Genomic DNA, 19,140 nt, shown 5'->3' on the forward strand with positions numbered 1-19,140 from the left:
CTGGCTAACACGGTGAAACCCCGTCTCTACTAAAAAATACAAAAAACTAGCCGGGCGAGGTGGCGGGCGCCTGTAGTCCCAGCTACTCGGGAGGCTGAGGCAGGAGAATGGTCTAAACCCGGGAGGCGGAGCTTGCAGTGAGCTGAGATCCGGCCACTGCACCCCAGCCTGGGCGACAGAGCAAGACTCTGTCTCAAAAAAAAAAAAAAAAAAAGAAGTGGAGTCACACACAGTGGCTTTTTTAAATGATTATTATTTGAGACGGAATCTCACTCTGTTGTCCAGGCTGGAGTGCAGTGTCACGATCTCAGCTCACTGCAACCTCCGCCTCCCAGGTTCAAGTGATTCTCTTGCCTCAGACTCCTGAGTAGCTAGGATTACAGGCATGTACCACCGCATTCAGCTGATGTTTGTATTTTTAGTAAAAACGAGGTTTCATCATGTTGCCCAGGTTGGTCTGGAACCCCTGACCTCAGGTGACCCACCCACCTCTGCCCCCCAAAGTGTTGGGGTTACTGGCGTGAGCCACCTGCCCTGTGTGTCCTTTTGTGTCTGGCATCTCTCACTGGGCGGGACGTCCTCACGGTGCACCTGTGCTGAGGCCCGGGTCAGCCTGGCTCCTTTCCGTGGCTGGGTCACGTGCCGTGTGTATTGGTCCTTCCGTCTGTGGAAGGACACTCAGGCTGCCGCTACTTTGTGGCTGTCGTGGTCATTTCTGCTGTGAACATCCACGGATGCGTCTTTGGGTAGAGAGACTTTTTCCTCTTCTCCTGGTGATGTTTCTTATTAAAGTTTATTCTCAGGTGTTAACTGGGTTTTTTTTTTTTTTTTTAATTTGGAGAGTGTTTCTCTTTGTTACCCAGGCTGGTGTGCAGTGGTGCAATCATAGCTCACTGCAGCCTCCGCCTCCACGGGTTCAGACGATCCTCCTGCCTCAGCCTCCAAGCAGCCGGGACCACAGGTGTGCACCACCATGCCCGGATAATTTTTTGTATTTTTTGTAGAGACAGTTTCACCATGTTGCCCAGGCTGGTCTCAAATTCCTGGGCTCAAGAGCTCCGCCGGCCTCGGCCTCGCAGACTGGGCATTTTCTTGCCGTTGTGAGCTGGCTGCTACATTCCAGCATGCACGTTTTAGCTGTTTCCTCGCAGTGAGAGGCACCTGGCTGCCCTCTCTGGTTCAGGGTTTTGTGGTCGATTCTCTTGAATTTTCCAGGGAGGCCAGCCCCTCTCCTGACCCCACAGCCACTCCTGTCTCACCTGGCCTGCACAAAAGAGTCCTGGGCCTCAGTTTCCCAGCTCTAGGGGAGGGAGCCTTGTGGGGTGGCGGTCTCCACCTTGTGGGGCAGGCTGAGGTTGCGCCTTCCTCACTCCGCTCTCCTTTCCTTTCCTCTGGTTTGCTCCACACCCACAGAGAACTGCAGCCCGGAGTTAAAGCCGTGCAGGTCGTCCTGAGGTATGCCCAGGTGTGCCCACGACCCCAGGGCTGGACCCCGGTCACCTGCCCCTCCTCCCCCCTGCCCCCCAGTCCTGGTCCAGGCTCTTCTCAGTCTCCCCTGCCAACAGCAGAGCCCAGCTCCCCCCAGCCTGCCATCTGTCCCTGTCTGGGAATACGCCACCATCCCACCACCTGCTCAGGCCACACCCGGGGGCCCCGATACCCACCATGTCACCTTCTCCAGTGCCCCCATCACCGCCACTTGACTCCCACTTGTGTACCCCCGCAGCGGCCCAGCCCCTCCTGTGCGCCTCATGGTCCCCATTGTTCCCCACAGCGGCCTAGCCCCTCCTGTGCGCCCACTCCTGCCGCCCCATGGTCCCTGTTGTCGTTGCAGAATCTGTTACTCAGACACCAGCTGCCCTCAGGAGGACCAGTACCCGCCCAACATCGCTGTGAAGGTCAACCACAGCTACTGCTCAGTCCCGGTGAGCACGGCCCGCCCCACATCTGCTACACGGGTTTGGGGGGCGTGGAGGGAGGGTGGGGGCCGTTGGATTTTCCAGCCATTCTTGGCTCGAGGCTGAGCGGTCTGTCTGCTTGCAGGGCTACTACCCCTCCAATAAGCCTGGGGTGGAACCCAAGAGGCCGTGCCGCCCCATCAACCTCACCCACCTCATGTACCTGTCCTCGGCCACCAACCGCATCACCGTCACCTGGGGGAACTACGGCAAGGTGAGTGCATGCTCGGTGCCCACCCTGCCCCCCTGCCCCGGCCCCCGCCCTGCCAGCCCTGACCCCGCCCCTCTGTCCCCAGAGTTACTCCGTGGCCCTGTACCTGGTTCGGCAGTTGACCTCGTCAGAGCTGCTGCAGAGGCTGAAGACCATTGGGGTGAAGCACCCGGAGCTGTGCAAGGCACTGGGTGAGCAGCTCAGGGCCACCTCGGCCGAGGGGCAGGCCAAGTCCCCCCTGGAAACCTTCCCTGTACTGGGCGAGGGTGGGGGGGCCTGCACCCGAAGGAGATGGGTAAGGGGCTGCCTGTCACTCTAGGGGTCCATGGCCTCCCCGCTGTGGCTGAGGAGGTCTGTGGAGGATACGGATGGCAGAGGGGGCACTTGGCAGTGGGAGCTGCTGTGCAGAAGCCTGTGGGGTCACACCCCGTGTTGCTGGCCCCAGGCGCCCCAGCCTACAGGGGTCCAAGCAGCAGAAGAGCTGGGGCCTCGTTCCTCATTCCGGGGCAGCACAGAGGCCGGGAGGGGTGAGAGGAGTCCAGAGGGAGCTGCGCTCTAAGCAGGCTCTTCTGGTTGCCTCAGCGGGGTCAAGGGTGCTGCGGGGCCTGGCGGGGCACGGACAGCGATGGCCATGGAGACAGTTGCTATGGGAGGAAGGTGAACAGCGGCGGTCTGACCTCACGTGGTGAGGCCCCATTTTATCTTTTTTTTTTTTTTTTTTTTTTTTTTTAAGAGAGTCAGGGTTTCCAGGAGGTGGAGGTTGCAGTGAGCTGAGATTGCACCGCTAGACTCCAGCCTTGGCTGCAGAGCGAGACTCCACCTCAAAAAAGAAAAAAAGAGGGTCTCACTGTATCGCCCAGGCTACAGTGCAATGGTGTGCTCGTGGCTCACTGCAGCCTCTGACTCAGGCTCCAGCCATCCTCCTGCCTCAGCCTCCTGAGTAGCTTGGGACCGCATGTGTTTACCACCACACCCAACTAATTTTTTTTTTTTTTTTTTTTTTTTTGTGAGACAGAGTCTCACTGTCACCCAGGCTGGAGTGCAATGGCATGAGCTTGGCTCACTACAACCTCCGCTTCCTGGGTTCAAGCAATTCTCCTGCCTCAGCCTCCCGAGTAGCTGGGACTACAGGCACCCGCCACCACACTCAGCTAAATTTTTGTATTTTTAGTAAAGACAGGGTTTCACTGTGTTAACCAGGATAGTCTCGAACTCCTGACCTCGTGATCCGCCCACCTCCGCGTCCCACGGTGCTGGGATTACAGGCGTGAGCCTCCGCACCCGGCCCCAACTAATTTTTTAATGTTTCCTAGAGACAGGTTCTTGCTGTGTTGCCCAGGCTGGTCTTAAACTCCTGGGTTCAAGCGGTGCACCTGCCCCAACCTCCCAGAGTGCTGGGATGACAGTCTTGGCCTCTTTTGCACCTGTTCTCTTTTGTGCTTGTAACAATGAAAACAATATTTTTTAAGTGACACGCAGAGCAATTTTAAAAGAAAGCCTACTGGCCAGGCGCAGTGGCTCACGCCTGTAATCCCAGCACTTTGTGAGGCCGAGGCGGGCGGATCACGAGGTCAGGAGATCAAGACCATCCTGGATAACACGGTGAAACCCCATCTCTACTAAAAATACAAAAAACTAGCCGGGCGAGGTGGCGGGGGCCTGTAGTCCCAGCTACTCGGGAGGCTGAGGCAGGAGAACGGCGTGAACCCGGGAGGCGGAGCTTACAGTGAGCCGAGATCACGCCACTGCACTCCAGCCTGGGAGAGTGAGACTCCGTCTCAAAAAAAAAAAAAGCCTGCCAAGCTGGGCAGGTGAATGAGTCCCCCCGTGCAGCCGCATAGCACAAAGCCAGCGTACAGTTAGCCCTGCTTGGTGGCTGTGTGGCCTTGGAAAGTCACTGGCTTTCTCTGGTGGCCACTGTCTTCAGGAGAATAGATCTGAGCCATCTTGAGGGCACCTGGGCCTCTCTCTGGACCCCACATGCTTGGGGCTCAGGCCTCAGTGGGCTCCACAGGCCTGTTCTATGGAGAGGCTAGGCCTAACCTGGAGTCCTTTGTAGCTGGGAGTGGGAGTTGGGCAGGTGGGCGAGGACTGGGACCACCTGCCAGACTGAGAAGAGGGTGGTTCTGGGCCAACCGGGTTAGCTCGTGCCCCCTTCCAGAATGCTCGCTGTTTTCAGGTGGAATCTGGGCACCACCCCAGCCCCTTGGCAGAATGGGGGCCAGAGGGTCTCCCAGCTGCCCTTCCTAGCTGCCCAGGGCTCCTGTGCCCAGGCCTGAGAGTTCCCCATGAGCACTGCCCTCCTGGCACAGCCAGGCCCGGGCCTCTGGCCCCTGTTCCTGACCACCAAAGGGCACCTACTAGCCTGGGTGTCCAGAAGCCTGGAGCGATGGTGGGACTGCCAGGGGCCTGCGAGCCCCATCGTGTTGAAGCTTCCTGCACACTCCGGTCCCCCAAGTCAGGAAGGATGGCCGGCAGCACCCCCTCTGCAGAGCAGGATGTGCAGGGGTGAGGGTGCCCACCGCAGAGTCCCGCATCCCCGGCCAGCCTCCTCCAGGCTCGGGGAGGGAGGGCCTGGCGATGTCCCCGTGGGACCAGTGGGGACACTGAGGCACAGATTGGCAAAGTTAGGGTTCTGTGACCTGGGTGTCCCCGCCCTGCCTCCCTCTTCCCTCAAAGGGCCCTTTCTTCAACCCCCCCCCACCTTCCTTTCCTTTGGGGACAATGGCCAACTTGAGGGAGGAGGCTGGGGCCGGGCAGGCCTCTTCTAGGCCCATGGGGTGGGGGCCGGCCTTAACTCCTCAGTGACCAGAGCCCTGCAGTGCTGGGGGCTGCAGGGTCAGATTTCCTCTCTGAAGGGGTCTCCTGCCGCTTCCCACAGCTGGCCCCAGCCTTAGCCTCTTTGTCACTGGATTTTTTTCTCGTTGCACCTAGGAAGTCCTCACGTTTGCCTCACTTGAACCCTTCCTGCTGCACATGTCTTTCTGTACATGGAGAAGGGAGAGCTTGCTTTAAAATCAGATGGGCACCTGCATCCCCTCCTAGCTGCCCAGGGCCCCTTTGCCAGGCGTGAGGGTCCACGTGGGCACCGGGTAGCCAGAGCTGGGTCCCAGGGGTGGAAACTCAGCCAAGGAGTGAGCGACTAGGGCAGCCTTGGCTCAAGCAGGAGAGCTGCTGGGAGCCTGCGAGGGGGCCAGACCATGCTGGCCCCTTGTGGCTGCCACTGCGTCCCTACGGGAGAAGGAAGAACCCACTGCTGCACACACAGGCCGGGGGGCTGGGTGGGGGTCAGGAAGGAGGAAGTGGCTTCCAAGCGGCCAGAGATAAGTGGTGTTTCAGGCCGACAAGGGGTGGTAGGAGCATTTCCAGACAGAGAAACGTCAGGACAGCTGGGGGAAGCGGGGAGACAGGCTGGCACCATCACTCTGAACCCCAAGTCGGTTGGGCAGGTGGCTTCCTAGAGGAAGCAAAACTGGTCCACTAGGCAGCTGAGGGCCGGGTGGTGGATGGAGAGGCCCTGTGGACTGTGGGCCAGGGTGGTCTGCCCTGCAGGGCCCAGGGCTGGGGGCTGTCCTGAGCTAGCCGAGGATGGAGTTCAGCCGCATCCCAGAAGTGTCAGGAGGCAGCCGGGGTCCCCGCGTGAGTTCCTTCTGGCTGTGGGCCTGCTGCCTGTGGAGGGGAGGGCGGTGCCTGCCCCGAGCCTTCATGTTTCACGTGTTTGCCCGTGTTCCGTGCAGCTTGCTGGCGGGCACCGTCTTTTCCTTTAAAGAAGCGGCTACACTCCTGGGTGTGCGGGCTGCCTCGGCGTGGTGTCCGGGGCTGGGCGGCGGCCTCTTCCTGGCTCACAGCCGGGAGGCCCCCGGGTCCATCTCCCAAAGGAATCCCTGCCTCATTCCCCACTGTGGCCTTGGGGATGGTGCGTCAGTGACGGAATTAAGTCACAGCAATGACCCCGTCGGTGGCTGTGTTGCATGAAACTTTCCAGAAAAGTCCCGTGGGTCACAGCCCACGCGGGGTAGGGGAGGCCACATAGGCCACCTGCGTGTGGGGGCGTCGGCTGGGTCTGTGGTGTGCCCAGGTTGTGGTCAAATCTAATGGTGGTCGCCGCCTGACTTCCTCTGGTGCCTCGTGGCCCTGAGCCACACAGCGAGGCTCAAGGCTCGTTTTGGGGGCATCTATTCTGGGAGGTGGTCACGGGTGCTGGAGAGAACCCGAATCCCAGTCCTGTGCCCCACTGTGCCCACCTCTCTGACGGCGTCCTCCGTTCCCTCCCCACAGTCAAGGAGAAGCTGCGCCTGGATCCCGACAGCGAGATCGCCACCACTGGTGTGCGGGTGTCCCTCATCTGCCCGGTGAGTTGGGGCAGCCTCCTCCTTGGGGCCTCTCCTGCGGCTGTACTTCCTCCCTGGTGGCCCTGGGCCCAGGGCATCTTGGCTGGACCGTGAGCCTGCGGGGGCAAGGCTGGTCTTGGTCCCCCCGTGTTCCTGAGGCATGAGCGTTGGAACAAGCCACAGGATGGAGCTGGGGGTGAGGGGTGCCGGGTGGGCGGGCACAGCAGACGGGTGCCATGCTCACGCAGCCCCTCCCCCGCAGCTGGTGAAGATGCGGCTCTCTGTGCCCTGCCGGGCAGAGACCTGCGCCCACCTGCAGTGCTTCGACGCCGTCTTCTACCTGCAGATGAATGAGAAGAAGCCCACCTGGATGTGCCCCGTGTGCGACAAGCCAGCCCCCTACGACCAGCTCATCATCGATGGGTGAGCCTGGGGCCCCGGGAGGGCGGCCGGAGCCGGGCGGCCATGGAGATCTCGGCAGCACCCTGCTTCCTGCAGACCCCGTGCTGCCCCAGCAAGACACAGCAGTGGGGACACACGGTCCCGGAGCTTTGGAAGCCCCGGGCTGTGAGAAGAGCCCGTTTCTTGCTCGCGGAACTTTTCAGAGCCTTTGCTGTGCAGGCGATAGGCATGTAGCTTAGGCTGCAGAAGGCGGGCTCAGGTCCACCCCGCTCCCACATGACCTCAGGCAGGTGTGACCTTGAGCTCCAGGAGTGTGGTTTTTGCCCCAAAAAACCAAGCCGGACTCTGCTTTCACACGGCGTTCGCCCCAGGACGCGCAGCAATGGGGGTGGCTCCTCACAGAGAGGCGAAGGAGGTGGTGCCCCTGGAGTGCTCTGGCCACGCCATACCCTTCCCTTCCTGGGTGGCACAGCTGTGGCCAGGCATTCCCCAGGCACCAGGGGACAGGAGGACAAGACCTTTCTCCCTGGAGGGAGGCTCTGCCCAGGGCTTAAGTTTCCAGAAACTGAGCCCTGTTGTCTGTGGCACCTGATGCGGCTCCTGCATGGCGCCGGCCACGCCCACCTCTCGTCCCCAGAGCCTCTGGCAGGGCGTGAGGCCACAGCGGCACGAGCTGGTGCCCTCACAGGCGGGAGCAGGCCCTGCCTGGGGGGGTGAGCTGGGCCCCCAGCCCTCGGGTGCACGGCCTCAGTGGACCGTGCAGGTGAAGGCAGGGCTGGCCTGCCTCTGGGGTCATAGATTTGGTCCCTAAGTAGACCTCCGGTTTGTGCAGTTGTCCCCATCCTGGGAGGCAGACCTGTGAGCTTCCCCATTTTACAGACGAGGAAACAGGCTCAGAGGAGGCAGCCAGCAGCTGGAGCCCCCCTCGGCTCACAGGGGGCCAGACTGGGACTTGAACTTGGCCTGAGTCTGGGTCGCCTCTGTGGAAGGCTGGGTGGCCACCCCCTTGCATCCCAGCTTCGGGTAGAGAGAGGAGACCCTGGGGCCGGGCACGTGGACTGCCTGAATGGCTGCTCTGTTCCCAGCTTGACAGCTGTGCAGCCGGGTGCCCGCCTTCCCCCACAGGCCCGGAGTGGGGCTTGGGCTTGGGGTGGCGGCAGCTCTTACAGCTCTCACAGCTCCAGGGCCACCAGGGCTGGGGCAGACAGCTGTATCCCACACAGGCCTTGGCCTCAGCAGCCCATGGGACTCAGTGTAGCCAGGGAGGCTTCCTGGAGGAGAGGTCCTTGATTCATACTTTGTTCCATGAGCCCTGTCGTCTGTCTGTCCCTGGCTCTGAGTGGGTGACCCCAGGGTCCCCAAAAGAGTCCTGTTCCAGACCCTGCCTACAGGGAGCCTTGTTCTTGGCGGGGGGAGCGGATAGAGGAGCAGAGCCAGACATAAACTGCTGTGTCTGTCTTGGAGAGGAGGAAGAGAAGCTGTGGGGTGGGACTTTGGAGGGTGAGAAGGAGTTTTGCAAACAGGGCAGTGAGCAGGCAGAGCTGTGCTACGCCTGGGGTGGCCCCCCGGCACAGGGGGCTCTGAGCATTGCCTCAGAGAGACCTCGGTGGGGCGGGCGGGGGACTGGCCTGGGTGAGAGGAGTCCCATCAGCCTCAGAAAGTGTCGCCCAGAAGGCTGGGTATGGTGGCTCACGCCTGTAATCCCAACACTTTGGGAGGCCGAGGCGGGTGGATCACGAGGTCAGGAGATCAAGACCACAGTGAAACCCCGTCTCCACTAAAAATACAAAAAATTAGCCGGCGCGGTTGTGGGCGTCTGTAGCCCCAGCTCCTCGGGAGGCTGAGGCAGGAGAATGGCATGAACCCGGGAGGCGGAGCTTGCAGTGAGCCGAGATCACGCCACTGCACTCCAGCCTGGGGGACAGAGCGAGACTCCGTCTCAAAAAAAAAAAAAAAAAGAAAATGTCGCCCAGAGCGGGACGAGGGCTGTCCTGTGTGATGAGAACGACACCACTGCAGGCGCCTGGGAGCAGCTGTAGCCTTGACAGTAACAGGCCAGCCTGAGCCCTGCATGGACCCATGAGGCATGGGGCCTCTCCCCAGACGCCCCCCAGCCACTGCGCCCTTCCCTCCTGCGGGTGGGGAGACCGAGGCCCTTTGGCCAGGACGGGGTCGGGGAGCAGAACCAGTGCCTGCCTCCAGTTGGCCCTGTGGCCTCAGGGAACTCATCCCCTTCCTGAGCCTCTGTTTCTGCGTTTGTGAAATGGGACTGGCGGGACCTCCAAGGAAGAAGGCCGTACACAGCGGGGGCGCTCTGGAGAGGCTGTGGCTGGGATGGGCATGGGGAGCCCTGGCTCTGCTTCCAGTGCTGCCCTCACAGCCTCTGCAGCGGCTTTGAGCAGCCTTCACTGCAGGCCGTTTCCTGATCTGGGGGGTACACAGTGCAGTATGAAAGCAGATGTGGGCGCACACCCGCATGTCCACACATGGATGTGGTCCACACCGTCTCACACACCCCCACACCCATACAGTCCACACCGTAACCCACACCCACATCCCTACAGTCCACACCGTAACCCACACCCACATACCCACATCCCTACAGTCCACACCGTCACACACACCCCCACACATCCATAGTCCACACCCTCATGCGAACACACCCACACATCCATACGGTCCACGCCATCACACATACACCTATACAGTCCACACCATCACACATACACAATCCATACGGTCCACATCACACATGCACACACCTATACAGTCCACACCGTCACACACACATCCGTACAGTCCACACCATATACACACCCATACAGTCCACACCGTCACACATACACACAAATACATCCATACATTCCACACCATCACATACACACCCATCCATACAGTCCACACTGTCACACATACAAACACATCCATACAGTCCACACCATCACACACACACCTATACGGTCCACACCATCACACATACATTCATGCAGTCCACACTGACACACACAGTCAATACAGTCCACACTGACACACACACAATCGATACCACACCGTCACACACACAAATTGATACAGACCACAGTGACACACACACAATCGATACCACACCGTCACACACAGTCTACAGTACACAGTCACACACACAATCTATATAGTCTACACTATCACACATCCATACAGTCCACACCGTCACACATACACACACACATCCATACAGTCCACATTCACGTATGCCCACATGCATCCACACATGGATGCACACATACACTCACGTGCGCGCTTGTACACATGCATCCATGCACACGTGTGCACACATGCACAGATACACTCACATCCCCACACAAACATGCATGCACACCTGGAGGTGCCCAGAGGGGCAGGGAGGGCCGGACCCCTGCAGCCCCCACATCCCCTGCTCTTGTGGGTGGTTGGGGGCCACTGGTTTTGTGCATCCTTGCCCCACCACCCCTGGCGGTGCCGTGCGCATGACCTGCCGGGGATCAGCAGCTGCAGGAGCCTGAGGCCAGGGGAGGGAATTCAGGGCCCCTGGACCCTGTAGTCGGGGCGTGAAGCTGCTCTTGCAGAGAGCAGTGGGAAGTGCCTGGCGGCATCCAGGAGGAATGGAAGGCTGGGGAGTTGGGGGGGCGGGGCACCCCCAGCCGCATCGTCAGCTGTCCGCCTCGCCCCAGGCTCCTCTCGAAGATCCTGAGCGAGTGTGAGGACGCCGACGAGATCGAGTACCTGGTGGACGGTTCGTGGTGCCCAATCCGCGCCGAAAAGGAGCGCAGCTGCAGCCCGCAGGGCGCCATCCTCGTGCTGGGTGAGTGCCTCGCCACCACCAACCGCGCAGTCCCCAGCCAGGGCCGCCTCAGTTTCCCCATTTATCAGTGGTTGCATCCTAAGTACCTGCACCCTGTCGCTGTCACCCGCAGGCCCCTCGGATGCCAATGGGCTCCTGCCTGCCCCCAGCGTCAACGGGAGCAGTGCCCTGGGCAGCACGGGTGGCGGCGGCCCGGTGAGCGGCGTGGAGAATGGAAAGCCGGGCGCCGACGTGGTAGACCTCACGCTGGACAGCTCATCGTCCTCAGAGGATGAGGAGGAAGAGGAAGAGGAGGAGGAGGAGGACGACGAAGAGGGCCCCCGGCCCAAGCGCCGCTGCCCCTTCCAGAAGGGCCTGGTGCCGGCCTGCTGACCCCGGCCGCACACTCGACTTTCCTGGTGCTCACCACGCAGAGGGGCGCGGGCCAGCCTCAGGCACAGAGGGAGGAGTGACCTTTCTTGTTCTTTTTCTTGTCGTTCCTTTTGTTTTTCCACCCCTTTGCCTGGCTCCTGGCACCTGTACCTCTGGACTCTCCTATGGGGGATTAAAAAAAAAGTAAAATGACAAAAAAAGATACAAAAAAGAAAAATGAAACAAAAAAGTCAAACTCTTCAAAACAAGGCCGGCCACCCACACAGCCGCCTCCCCGGCTGGAGTCCGAGCCGGGAAGGGGTAGTGGGCGGGAGGGACCAGGACGCTGCCCCGCGCCCTCCCCTCCAGATGCCCAGCTGCCCGCCACCCTCTTCCCACGACCATTCCAGCCGGTGCGCAGGGCCCCGGGCGGCGGGCGGCGGGGCACAGCCCCTCTCTGGCGACCACTTTGATGTTTGTCTCTTCCTTTGCTTTTTCTCTGCAAACACATCCTCACCCAGAGACCCTCATGCACCGAGCAACGAGCGTTGTAGCCAAGAAGCCATGGAGTGGGTTGGGGCTGGGAGGGGCAGTGGGGCGGGGGGATGGGCGGGCAGGATTGGGGGACGGTGGGCGGCTGGGGAGGGTTTAGCCACAGATGTGTTGTATTTTTTGAAAGTGCAATAATTTGGTATTTTGAAGACCCGGCGTGTGGCCAGGAACCCCCGGGGAAGGCGGGGGCCCAGGGTGCGGCACCGTGTGGCGTGGGGGGGTCTCAGTTTTCTAGCCAGCTACCTCGGTAACTCCAATTCAGGTTAACTTCCCTACGGAACAGCACAGATGTCCACAGATGTCCACAGCTGCCGCCGCCGCTGCCGCCACCATACCCCAGTCCTTGGGGCACGGAGGGGTGGTCGCTTCCCAAGGGGCAGCAGGGACTCCGGCCACCCCAGCTCTTGTTTGGGTTGATTCCTCTCCTTTTTGCTCTTGGTTTTCCGACGGGTACGAGGCTGGCACCCTGTCCCCCGGGAGCCTTGCTTTTCCAGCAGGACCAGACCAGGGGCCTCCCTCCTGTCCCCAGGGGTTCCCGGCCCCTCGCAGGCCCCACCCATGCCCTTGGCCTCAGGGTCCAACAACTGGGGGCGCTTCCGGGGCTCTGCCTCCAGGATCCCGCAGCTGGGCACCCCCCTCGCCCCCCAGGAGACCGGGGCACAGGCAGGGCACCGACCTTACCTGGTTCTCCAGACCTGCTGCCTGCGGTCTGTTTTGCTTTTATCCTCCCCAGCCCAGAATTTTCCTTTGTATAAACAGAACTCCTAGTCAGGAAGCAATATCATTTCAGGTCTAAAGAAAGGGACGTGCATCTGGCCGAGGGCAGTTCAGTCTCGCTGCAGAGCCCGCAGCCCGCTGCGCAGCTCGGCCCCTCCCGCCCGCACGGGCAGCTGAAGGCCGCTGTTTTCTAATATTTGTATTCTAATTTAATTGTTTTTAAAAAATGCAAATAAAAAAGGTGGAGGTGAAGCCACCCAGGCGTCCGCTTTTGTGTGCCCTGTGTCTCTTTCAGTGCGTACCCTGTAGTGGGGGGTGGGGTTGTGGGAAGGACAGAAGCAGCCCCACCCACATCTCTCTGTCATGGTTATTGCTGAGTTTCAGAATTCAAAAGGTGCTGCTCGTGGTCAAATGAGGCAGATTTTTATTATTTATTTATTTTTAATAGACATGGGGGTGTCTCGCTATGTTGCCCAGGCTGGTCTTGAACTCTGGGCCTCAAGTGATCCTCCTTCCTCAGCCTCCCGAAGTCCTAGGATTACAGGCATGAGCTACCATGCCCGACCTGAATCAGGCCAGTTTTACTGTGTACTGTACTGCCTGGGCCCGGTGTCCACCAAGCTGGGAGACTGGGTGAAGGGGCTTGGGCCATACACGGAGTTCAGGTCCCAGGATTGTCCATGGCTCTCTGAGTGGCCAAGAAGATACACAAACGTTTTGCTTTTGTCAGAGAAAAAAAAAAGGCCAGGCGCAGTGGCTCATGCCTGTAATCCCAGCACCTTGGGAGGCCAGGGCGGGCGGATCACCTGAGGTCAGGAGATCGAGACCATCCTGGCTAACAGTGAAACCCCATCTCTAGTAAAAAAAAAAATGCAAAAAGTGGCCGGGCGCGGTGGCTCAAGCCTGTAATCCCAGCACTTTGGGAGGCCGAGACGGGCGGATCATGAGGTCAGGAGATCGAGACCATCCTGGCTAACACGGTGAAACCCCATCTCTACTAAAAAATACAAAAAATTAGCCGGGCGATGTGGCGTACGCCTGTAGTCCCAGCTACTCGGGAGGCTGAGGCAGGAGAATGGCGTGAACCCGGGAGGCGGAGCTTGCAGTGAGCTGTGATCCGGCCACTGCACTCCAGCCTGGGCGACAGAGCGAGACTCTGTCTCAAAAAAAAAAAAAGTACAAAAAGCTGGGCGTGGTGGTGGGCCCCTGTAGTTTCACCTACTGGGGAGACTGAGGCAAGAGAGTTGCTTGAACCCAGGAGGTGGAGCTTGCCGTGAGAGATCACACCACTGCACTCTAGCCTGGGTGACAGAGCGAGACTCCATCTCAAAAAATAAAAAAAGACAACCATGGAGCACATGAGATGTTAGGGGTGTGAGATACCTGTCACCCTCACCAGGACAGCAGCAAGGGTCAGGGAAGCTGCAGTCCACACAGCTGGGGAGGACAACGCAGTGCAGCCCCTTGGAAACAGCTGGACATTTGTTCAAAAGGCTAAACGTGGAGTTAGCGTGGGACCTGCAACGCCAGCCCAGACATGGCCCCGAGGTAAGTGAACACATCCGTCCACATTGAAATGTGTTCATGGATATGCACAGCAGCCAAATGTGGCCACGACCCTTGTCCAACCAGGGAGTGAATCAGCGCAGCGTGGCCATCCACACCGCGGTATGACAGCCATGGAAAGGAGCGAGGCTCTGACACAGGCCCCAGCACAGACGAACCCTGAGGATGCCAGGTAAGCTTAGTGAGAGACACCAAAGGCCACGTGGCATGTGGTCCCGTTTCTATGAAATGTCCAGGACAGGCCAATCCACAGAGACAGGAAGGGGATTCACGGGTGCTAGAAGGTAGAGAAGGGGATGGAGAGTGATCACAAATGGATATGGGGCATCCTTTGGGCTGGATAGAATGTTCTGGAATTAGTGGTGATGGGTGCATAATTTTTTGAAGGAAATTTTTTTTTTTTTTGGAGACAGAGTCTCACTCTGTCTCCCAGGCTGGAGTGCAGCGGCGGAATCTCGGCTCACTGCAAGCTCCGCCTCCCGGGTTCACGCCATTCTCCTGCCTCAGCCTCCCTAGTAGCTGGGATTACAGGCACCCGTCACCATGCCCGGCTAATTTTTCGTATTTTTAGTAGAGACAGGGTTTCACAATGTTAGCCAGGATGGTCTCAATCTCCCGACCTCGTGATCCACCCACCTCCGCCTCCCAAAGTGTTGGGATTACAGGCGTGAGCCACTGCACCCAGCCTAAGTTTTTGTACTTTTTTTTTTTTTTTTTTTGAGACGGAGTCTCGCTCTGTCGCCCAGGCTGGAGTGCAGTGGCCGGATCTCAGCTCACTGCAAGCTCCGCCTCCCGGGTTTATGCCATTCTCCTGCCTCAGCCTCCCGAGTAGCTGAGACTACAGGTGCTCGCCACCTCGCACGGCTAGTTTTTTGTATTTTTTTTTAGTAGAGACAGGGTTTCACCACGTTAGCCAGGAGGGTCTCGATCTCCTGACCTCGTGATCCGCCTGTCTCGGCCTCCCAAAGTGCTAGGATTACAGGCTTGAGCCACCGCACCCGGCCAATTTTTTGTACTTTTAGTAGAGACAGGGTTTCACTGTGTTAGCCAGGATGGTCTCAATCTCCTGACCTCGTGATCTGCTCGCCTTGGCCTCCCAAAGTGTTGGGATTACAGGTGTAAGCCACTGTGCCCAGCCTTTTTTTTTTTTTTTTTTTTTTTTGACACGGAGACTTGCTCTGTCGCCCAGGCTGGAGTGCAACGGCACCATCTCGGCTCACTGCAACCTTCACCTCCCAGGTTCAAGTGATTCTCCTGCCACAGCTTCCTGAGACTACAGGCATGTGCCACCACGCCTGGCTAATTTTTTTTTTTTTTTTTTTTTTTTTTTTTTGAGACGGAGTCTCGCTCTGTCTCCCAGGCTGGAGTGCAGTGGCGCGATCTCGGCTCACTGCAAGCTCCACCTCCCGGGTTCACGCCATTCTCCTGCCTCAGCCTCCCGAGTAGCTGGGACTACAGGCGCCCACAACCGCGCCCGGCTAATTTTTTGTATTTTTAGTAGAGACGGGGTTTCACCGTGGTCTCGATCTCCTGACCTTGTGATCCGCCCGCCTCGGCCTCCCAAAGTGCTGGGATTACAGGCGTGAGCCACCGCGCCCGGCTACGCCTGGCTAATTTTTGTATTTTTACTAGAGATGGTGTTTCACCATGTTGGCCAGGATGGTCTCAATCTCCTGACCTCGTGATCCATCTGCCTTGGCCTCCCAAAATGCTGGGATTACAAGCATGAGCCGCCACACCCGGCTTTGAAGAGAATTTATGTGGTGTGTGAATTACACTTATTTTTATTTTTGAGAAAGGGTCTCACTCTGTCGCCCAGGCTGGAGTGCAGCAGTGCCGTCATAGCTCACTGCAGCCTCAACCTCCTGGGCTCAAGCAATACTTCCGCCTCAGCCTCCAGAGTAGCTGGGATCACAGGTGTGCACCACCACACCCAGCTAATTTTTGTATTTTTTGCATAGACGTGGTTTCACCTTGTTTTTCTGGCTGGTTTCGAACTCCTGGGCTCCAGCGATCCTCCCTCCTCAGCCTCCCAAAGTGCTGGGATTACAGGCATGAGCCACCACGCCTGGTCATCCCTGAAGCACAGAGGTTAAGGAAGCACCTAACCCTGGCTTATGGTCCTGAGGCTGTGGCTCCTTCAGCTTCCCGACGCTGTGGGACCTCTGAGCAGAGGCCTCAGTGTGCCCTGAGGGTCCAGGGCACAGGGGGCTCAGGACATGGCTGTAGAACCACTGACCCCCCACCCTGCCCCAGCCCGTGTTGGGGACTTGGGCACAAATCCTGGCTGCAGCAGGTTCACGGGTGGCCTCGCACAGGTATGGGGCTTTGCCATGGGGTCCACACAAGGACCCGGAGGCCCTCAGGCTTCATGCTGTGGCCTCTGTAGTGTTTCCTGGCAAGGGCTGGGCCAGGCTTTGTCGACTTCCTGTGGCTACTAGGAAGAGCTCAATCCACAGAGGAGGAGCTGGGGGTCTGAGTGGACCCAGTGCCCAGCTCAGTGCGGCCACCGGTGCCTGACTGTACCATCTGCTTCCATGAGTGCCTCATCCATCCCTTGGGGCTGGCCCCATCCCCACCCTTACTGGCCTGGACAGATTCCTTGGACATGGGCCGAGTCTGGTTGGAGGACAGGAGGTAGGAGGAGGCTCTCCCTCAAAGACCCTACCCAGAGGTAAGGGCTGCAGCTAGCTGAGGCTTCCAGCTCCAGATCCTGGCTCCTGGCCCTGGGGCCTGGCATGGGGCAGCACCCTGGGGTCTTCTAGCAGAGTCAGGTGGCCCCCAGGTGAGGCTACCCCACCTGGGGCCTCGGGGAAGCCTGGAGTCAGCGGTGCCCAGGGCCCAGCCCTGGATTCTGCTGACAACCCGCCCGGCCGGTTCTCCCTGCTGCCCCTCTGGCCTTATCCTGTGCCAGCTGCCTGCCCACGCCAGGGGCTGTGGGTCACCTTCCTCGCAAGAGGGGCCTCTGGGCCTGGGCACTCCTCGGACACTCACCCCCCACTCCGGTGCTCTGGGTCACTGTCCACACCCGGCCTCCCCGCCATGCAACAGATGGACCCCAGAGAGACGGGCCTGGCTTCTGAGGCCGGATAGGAAGAGCAGGAAGGGTCGGGGACCTGGAGCTTCTCTCCTTGAGACCCAGGATCCAGTCACCCTGGGCCCGAAGGTGTGGTGTGGACGAGGCGCTCAACCCACCCAGTCTCTTCAGGGCCAAAAGGGGAAAAGGGGACCCCCCCAAGCCCCCCCTGCCCGCTCCCCAGCCTCCCCCGAACAAAACACAGAGAACATCAAATGAGGCGACTGAGGCGGCAGCGGTCGTAACAGGCTGCGTTTAGTGGTTTTTTTTTTTATGTACAAGAAAAATGAATTTTTTTGTTTTTTCATCTTTTGTGTTTTTGTGTTTTTTTATTACTTTTAAAGCTTCTCCCTCCCCACTCCCAAAAAGTGCATTTTTATCAGTTTTTTTTGTTGTTTTGTTTTAAATCTCCCACACTTTATAAAGACTCTCAAATACAGTCTCTGGAATGTCTATCTGTGCTTTGTACCCTGAGGGCGCCGCCCCGCCCCCCATTCAACCAGGCCTGGCCCCTCCAAAGTCCAAGGCACCTCGATTCTGGGCCTGGGGTGGGGTGGGGGGCGGGACCTGGGCATCAGACCCTCGTCCACAGCCTCCAGGCAGCCCCGGCGAGGAATGGGGGGTCTCCCCAGCCCCCTCCACCTCCTGGCCCCAGTCCCCCCACCCCCCCATTGTAAATCTATGTATTTAATGCGAGCTAGTCTTAACTCTGAGGTTGTAGCTCCTGGGGCACCCCCCAGCCTCCAGGCCCCTGACCCGTCCTGCGCCAGCCACCCACCCCCCCACCTCCGGGAAGGCTACTTCAACTTAAATAACTTTTTAAAATAAAACTGCAAATATAAATATCTTTCTTTCTCAAAAAATAGGATTTTTGCTTTTTTTTGTTGATTTTTAATATTTTTTTTTCTTCTGTTTTTCCTTTCATTCTCTCTGTCTCGCCTCCAACCACTCTGGCTGCCTGGACTGTCCCCGTCCAGGGAGGGGGCACCCTGAGGCCCCTGCCTCAGTGTCACCGCCTGTGAGATGACCGCTCCTGCCACGGCCCCGGGGACTGAATTGTGCAAAGGACCCCGTCCCCCACCTTCCCCGCTGCCGCCCACTTCCAGGGGAAGACCTTGGAAGAGGCTGGGGGACCCCCCCTTGGAAGGAAGCAAAAAGACAGTGACAGGACTCCACAGCCACAATGGTGGGGGGTCTCCTGAGCGGACCACCCCGTGGGGGCGGACTTTGGTATCGCCCGCTCGAGTCTGGCTGGCTGCAGGCCCACACCCGTGCCAGGCTGGGCCTGCTCTGGCATTTTACATTCACTGGTTTATAATTTTTTTTTTTCCTTTTTAAAAACATTTTTGCCTTTTTTTTTTGTTTTTTTGTTTGTTTGTTTGTTTCCTTAATCTCAAAAGGCAGGGGGGCGTCGTGGGGCAGAGGCAGGTAGCAGCAACAGCTAGTAGCAGAGGTGCTTCTCTCTCTCTCCTGGGCCCGGCAGGCTGGGGGCCGCTGCAGACGGGGGCTCCGGCCCGGCCACCTCCCCGGCCCCCCGGGCGCCCCCACCTGAAGCCCCGCCCCCAGCCTGGACCTCACTCCCGCTCTCTTGCACACACGCACACACACGTCCACGCAACTTCACCATGAGAATGGAAATAACAATTTCGCATTGTTTTTCTTTTTTTTCTTTTTTTTTTTTTTGTACCAGGCAGTTAAAAAAAAAAAAAAAACACCCCAAAAAAAGAAAACACAAAAAAACCCCAAACAACCAAACAAAAAAGCTTTTAGCTGTGTCCTTTCTTATGGAGTCAACACGACCCTCCTCAAATATTTCATTATTTTTTGTTTGTTTGTTTCCTGAAACGCGAGAATTCAGCAGGTATCTTTGGCAACACTTTATCACGACCTTAATTTAAAGAATAAAAATAAAATCGATTCACGTCTATATACAGTATGTGATTGCGCGGAGTCTGGGGAGGGCGGGGCGGGGCTGGGCTGGGGGGTCCCGGCTCTGGGCCCATGCAGAGGCTGTGGCCCCCAGGACGGGCGGGCAGTTAAGGCAAAGTGGGCAGGCAGGACAGGCGAAGCTGAGTGCGGAGCTAGGAACGAGGGTTTAGTGCAATCCCCGAGGTCTGTGTAAGTGTCGCGGTGGGCCGCAGCCCTTGTTCCTACGG

The 19,140-nt window shown here is 58.6% G+C and overlaps 1 protein-coding gene across 6 annotated transcripts in view; it reads left to right on the forward strand.

Moving 5' to 3' along the window:
• PIAS4 (protein inhibitor of activated STAT 4) overlaps positions 1–12,608 on the forward strand; it is a 30,595-nt gene extending 17,987 nt beyond the window's left edge. For all 6 annotated transcript variants that reach the window (XM_028840173.2, XM_077979455.1, XM_015122488.3 and 3 more), the window contains 8 exons: positions 1,414–1,455; positions 1,835–1,925; positions 2,044–2,172; positions 2,255–2,360; positions 6,448–6,521; positions 6,763–6,923; positions 10,592–10,722; positions 10,835–12,608. In XM_028840173.2, the coding sequence (XP_028696006.2) occupies positions 1,414–1,455; positions 1,835–1,925; positions 2,044–2,172; positions 2,255–2,360; positions 6,448–6,521; positions 6,763–6,923; positions 10,592–10,722; positions 10,835–11,094 (994 nt within the window). In that variant the 3' untranslated portion in view covers positions 11,095–12,608. The remainder of the gene's footprint in view (positions 1–1,413; positions 1,456–1,834; positions 1,926–2,043; positions 2,173–2,254; positions 2,361–6,447; positions 6,522–6,762; positions 6,924–10,591; positions 10,723–10,834) is intronic.
• The last annotated feature ends 6,532 nt before the right edge of the window (positions 12,609–19,140 follow it).

The sequence above is a fragment of the Macaca mulatta genome, chromosome 19 (assembly GCF_049350105.2).
Source record: "Macaca mulatta isolate MMU2019108-1 chromosome 19, T2T-MMU8v2.0, whole genome shotgun sequence".
NCBI lineage: Eukaryota > Metazoa > Chordata > Mammalia > Primates > Cercopithecidae > Macaca > Macaca mulatta.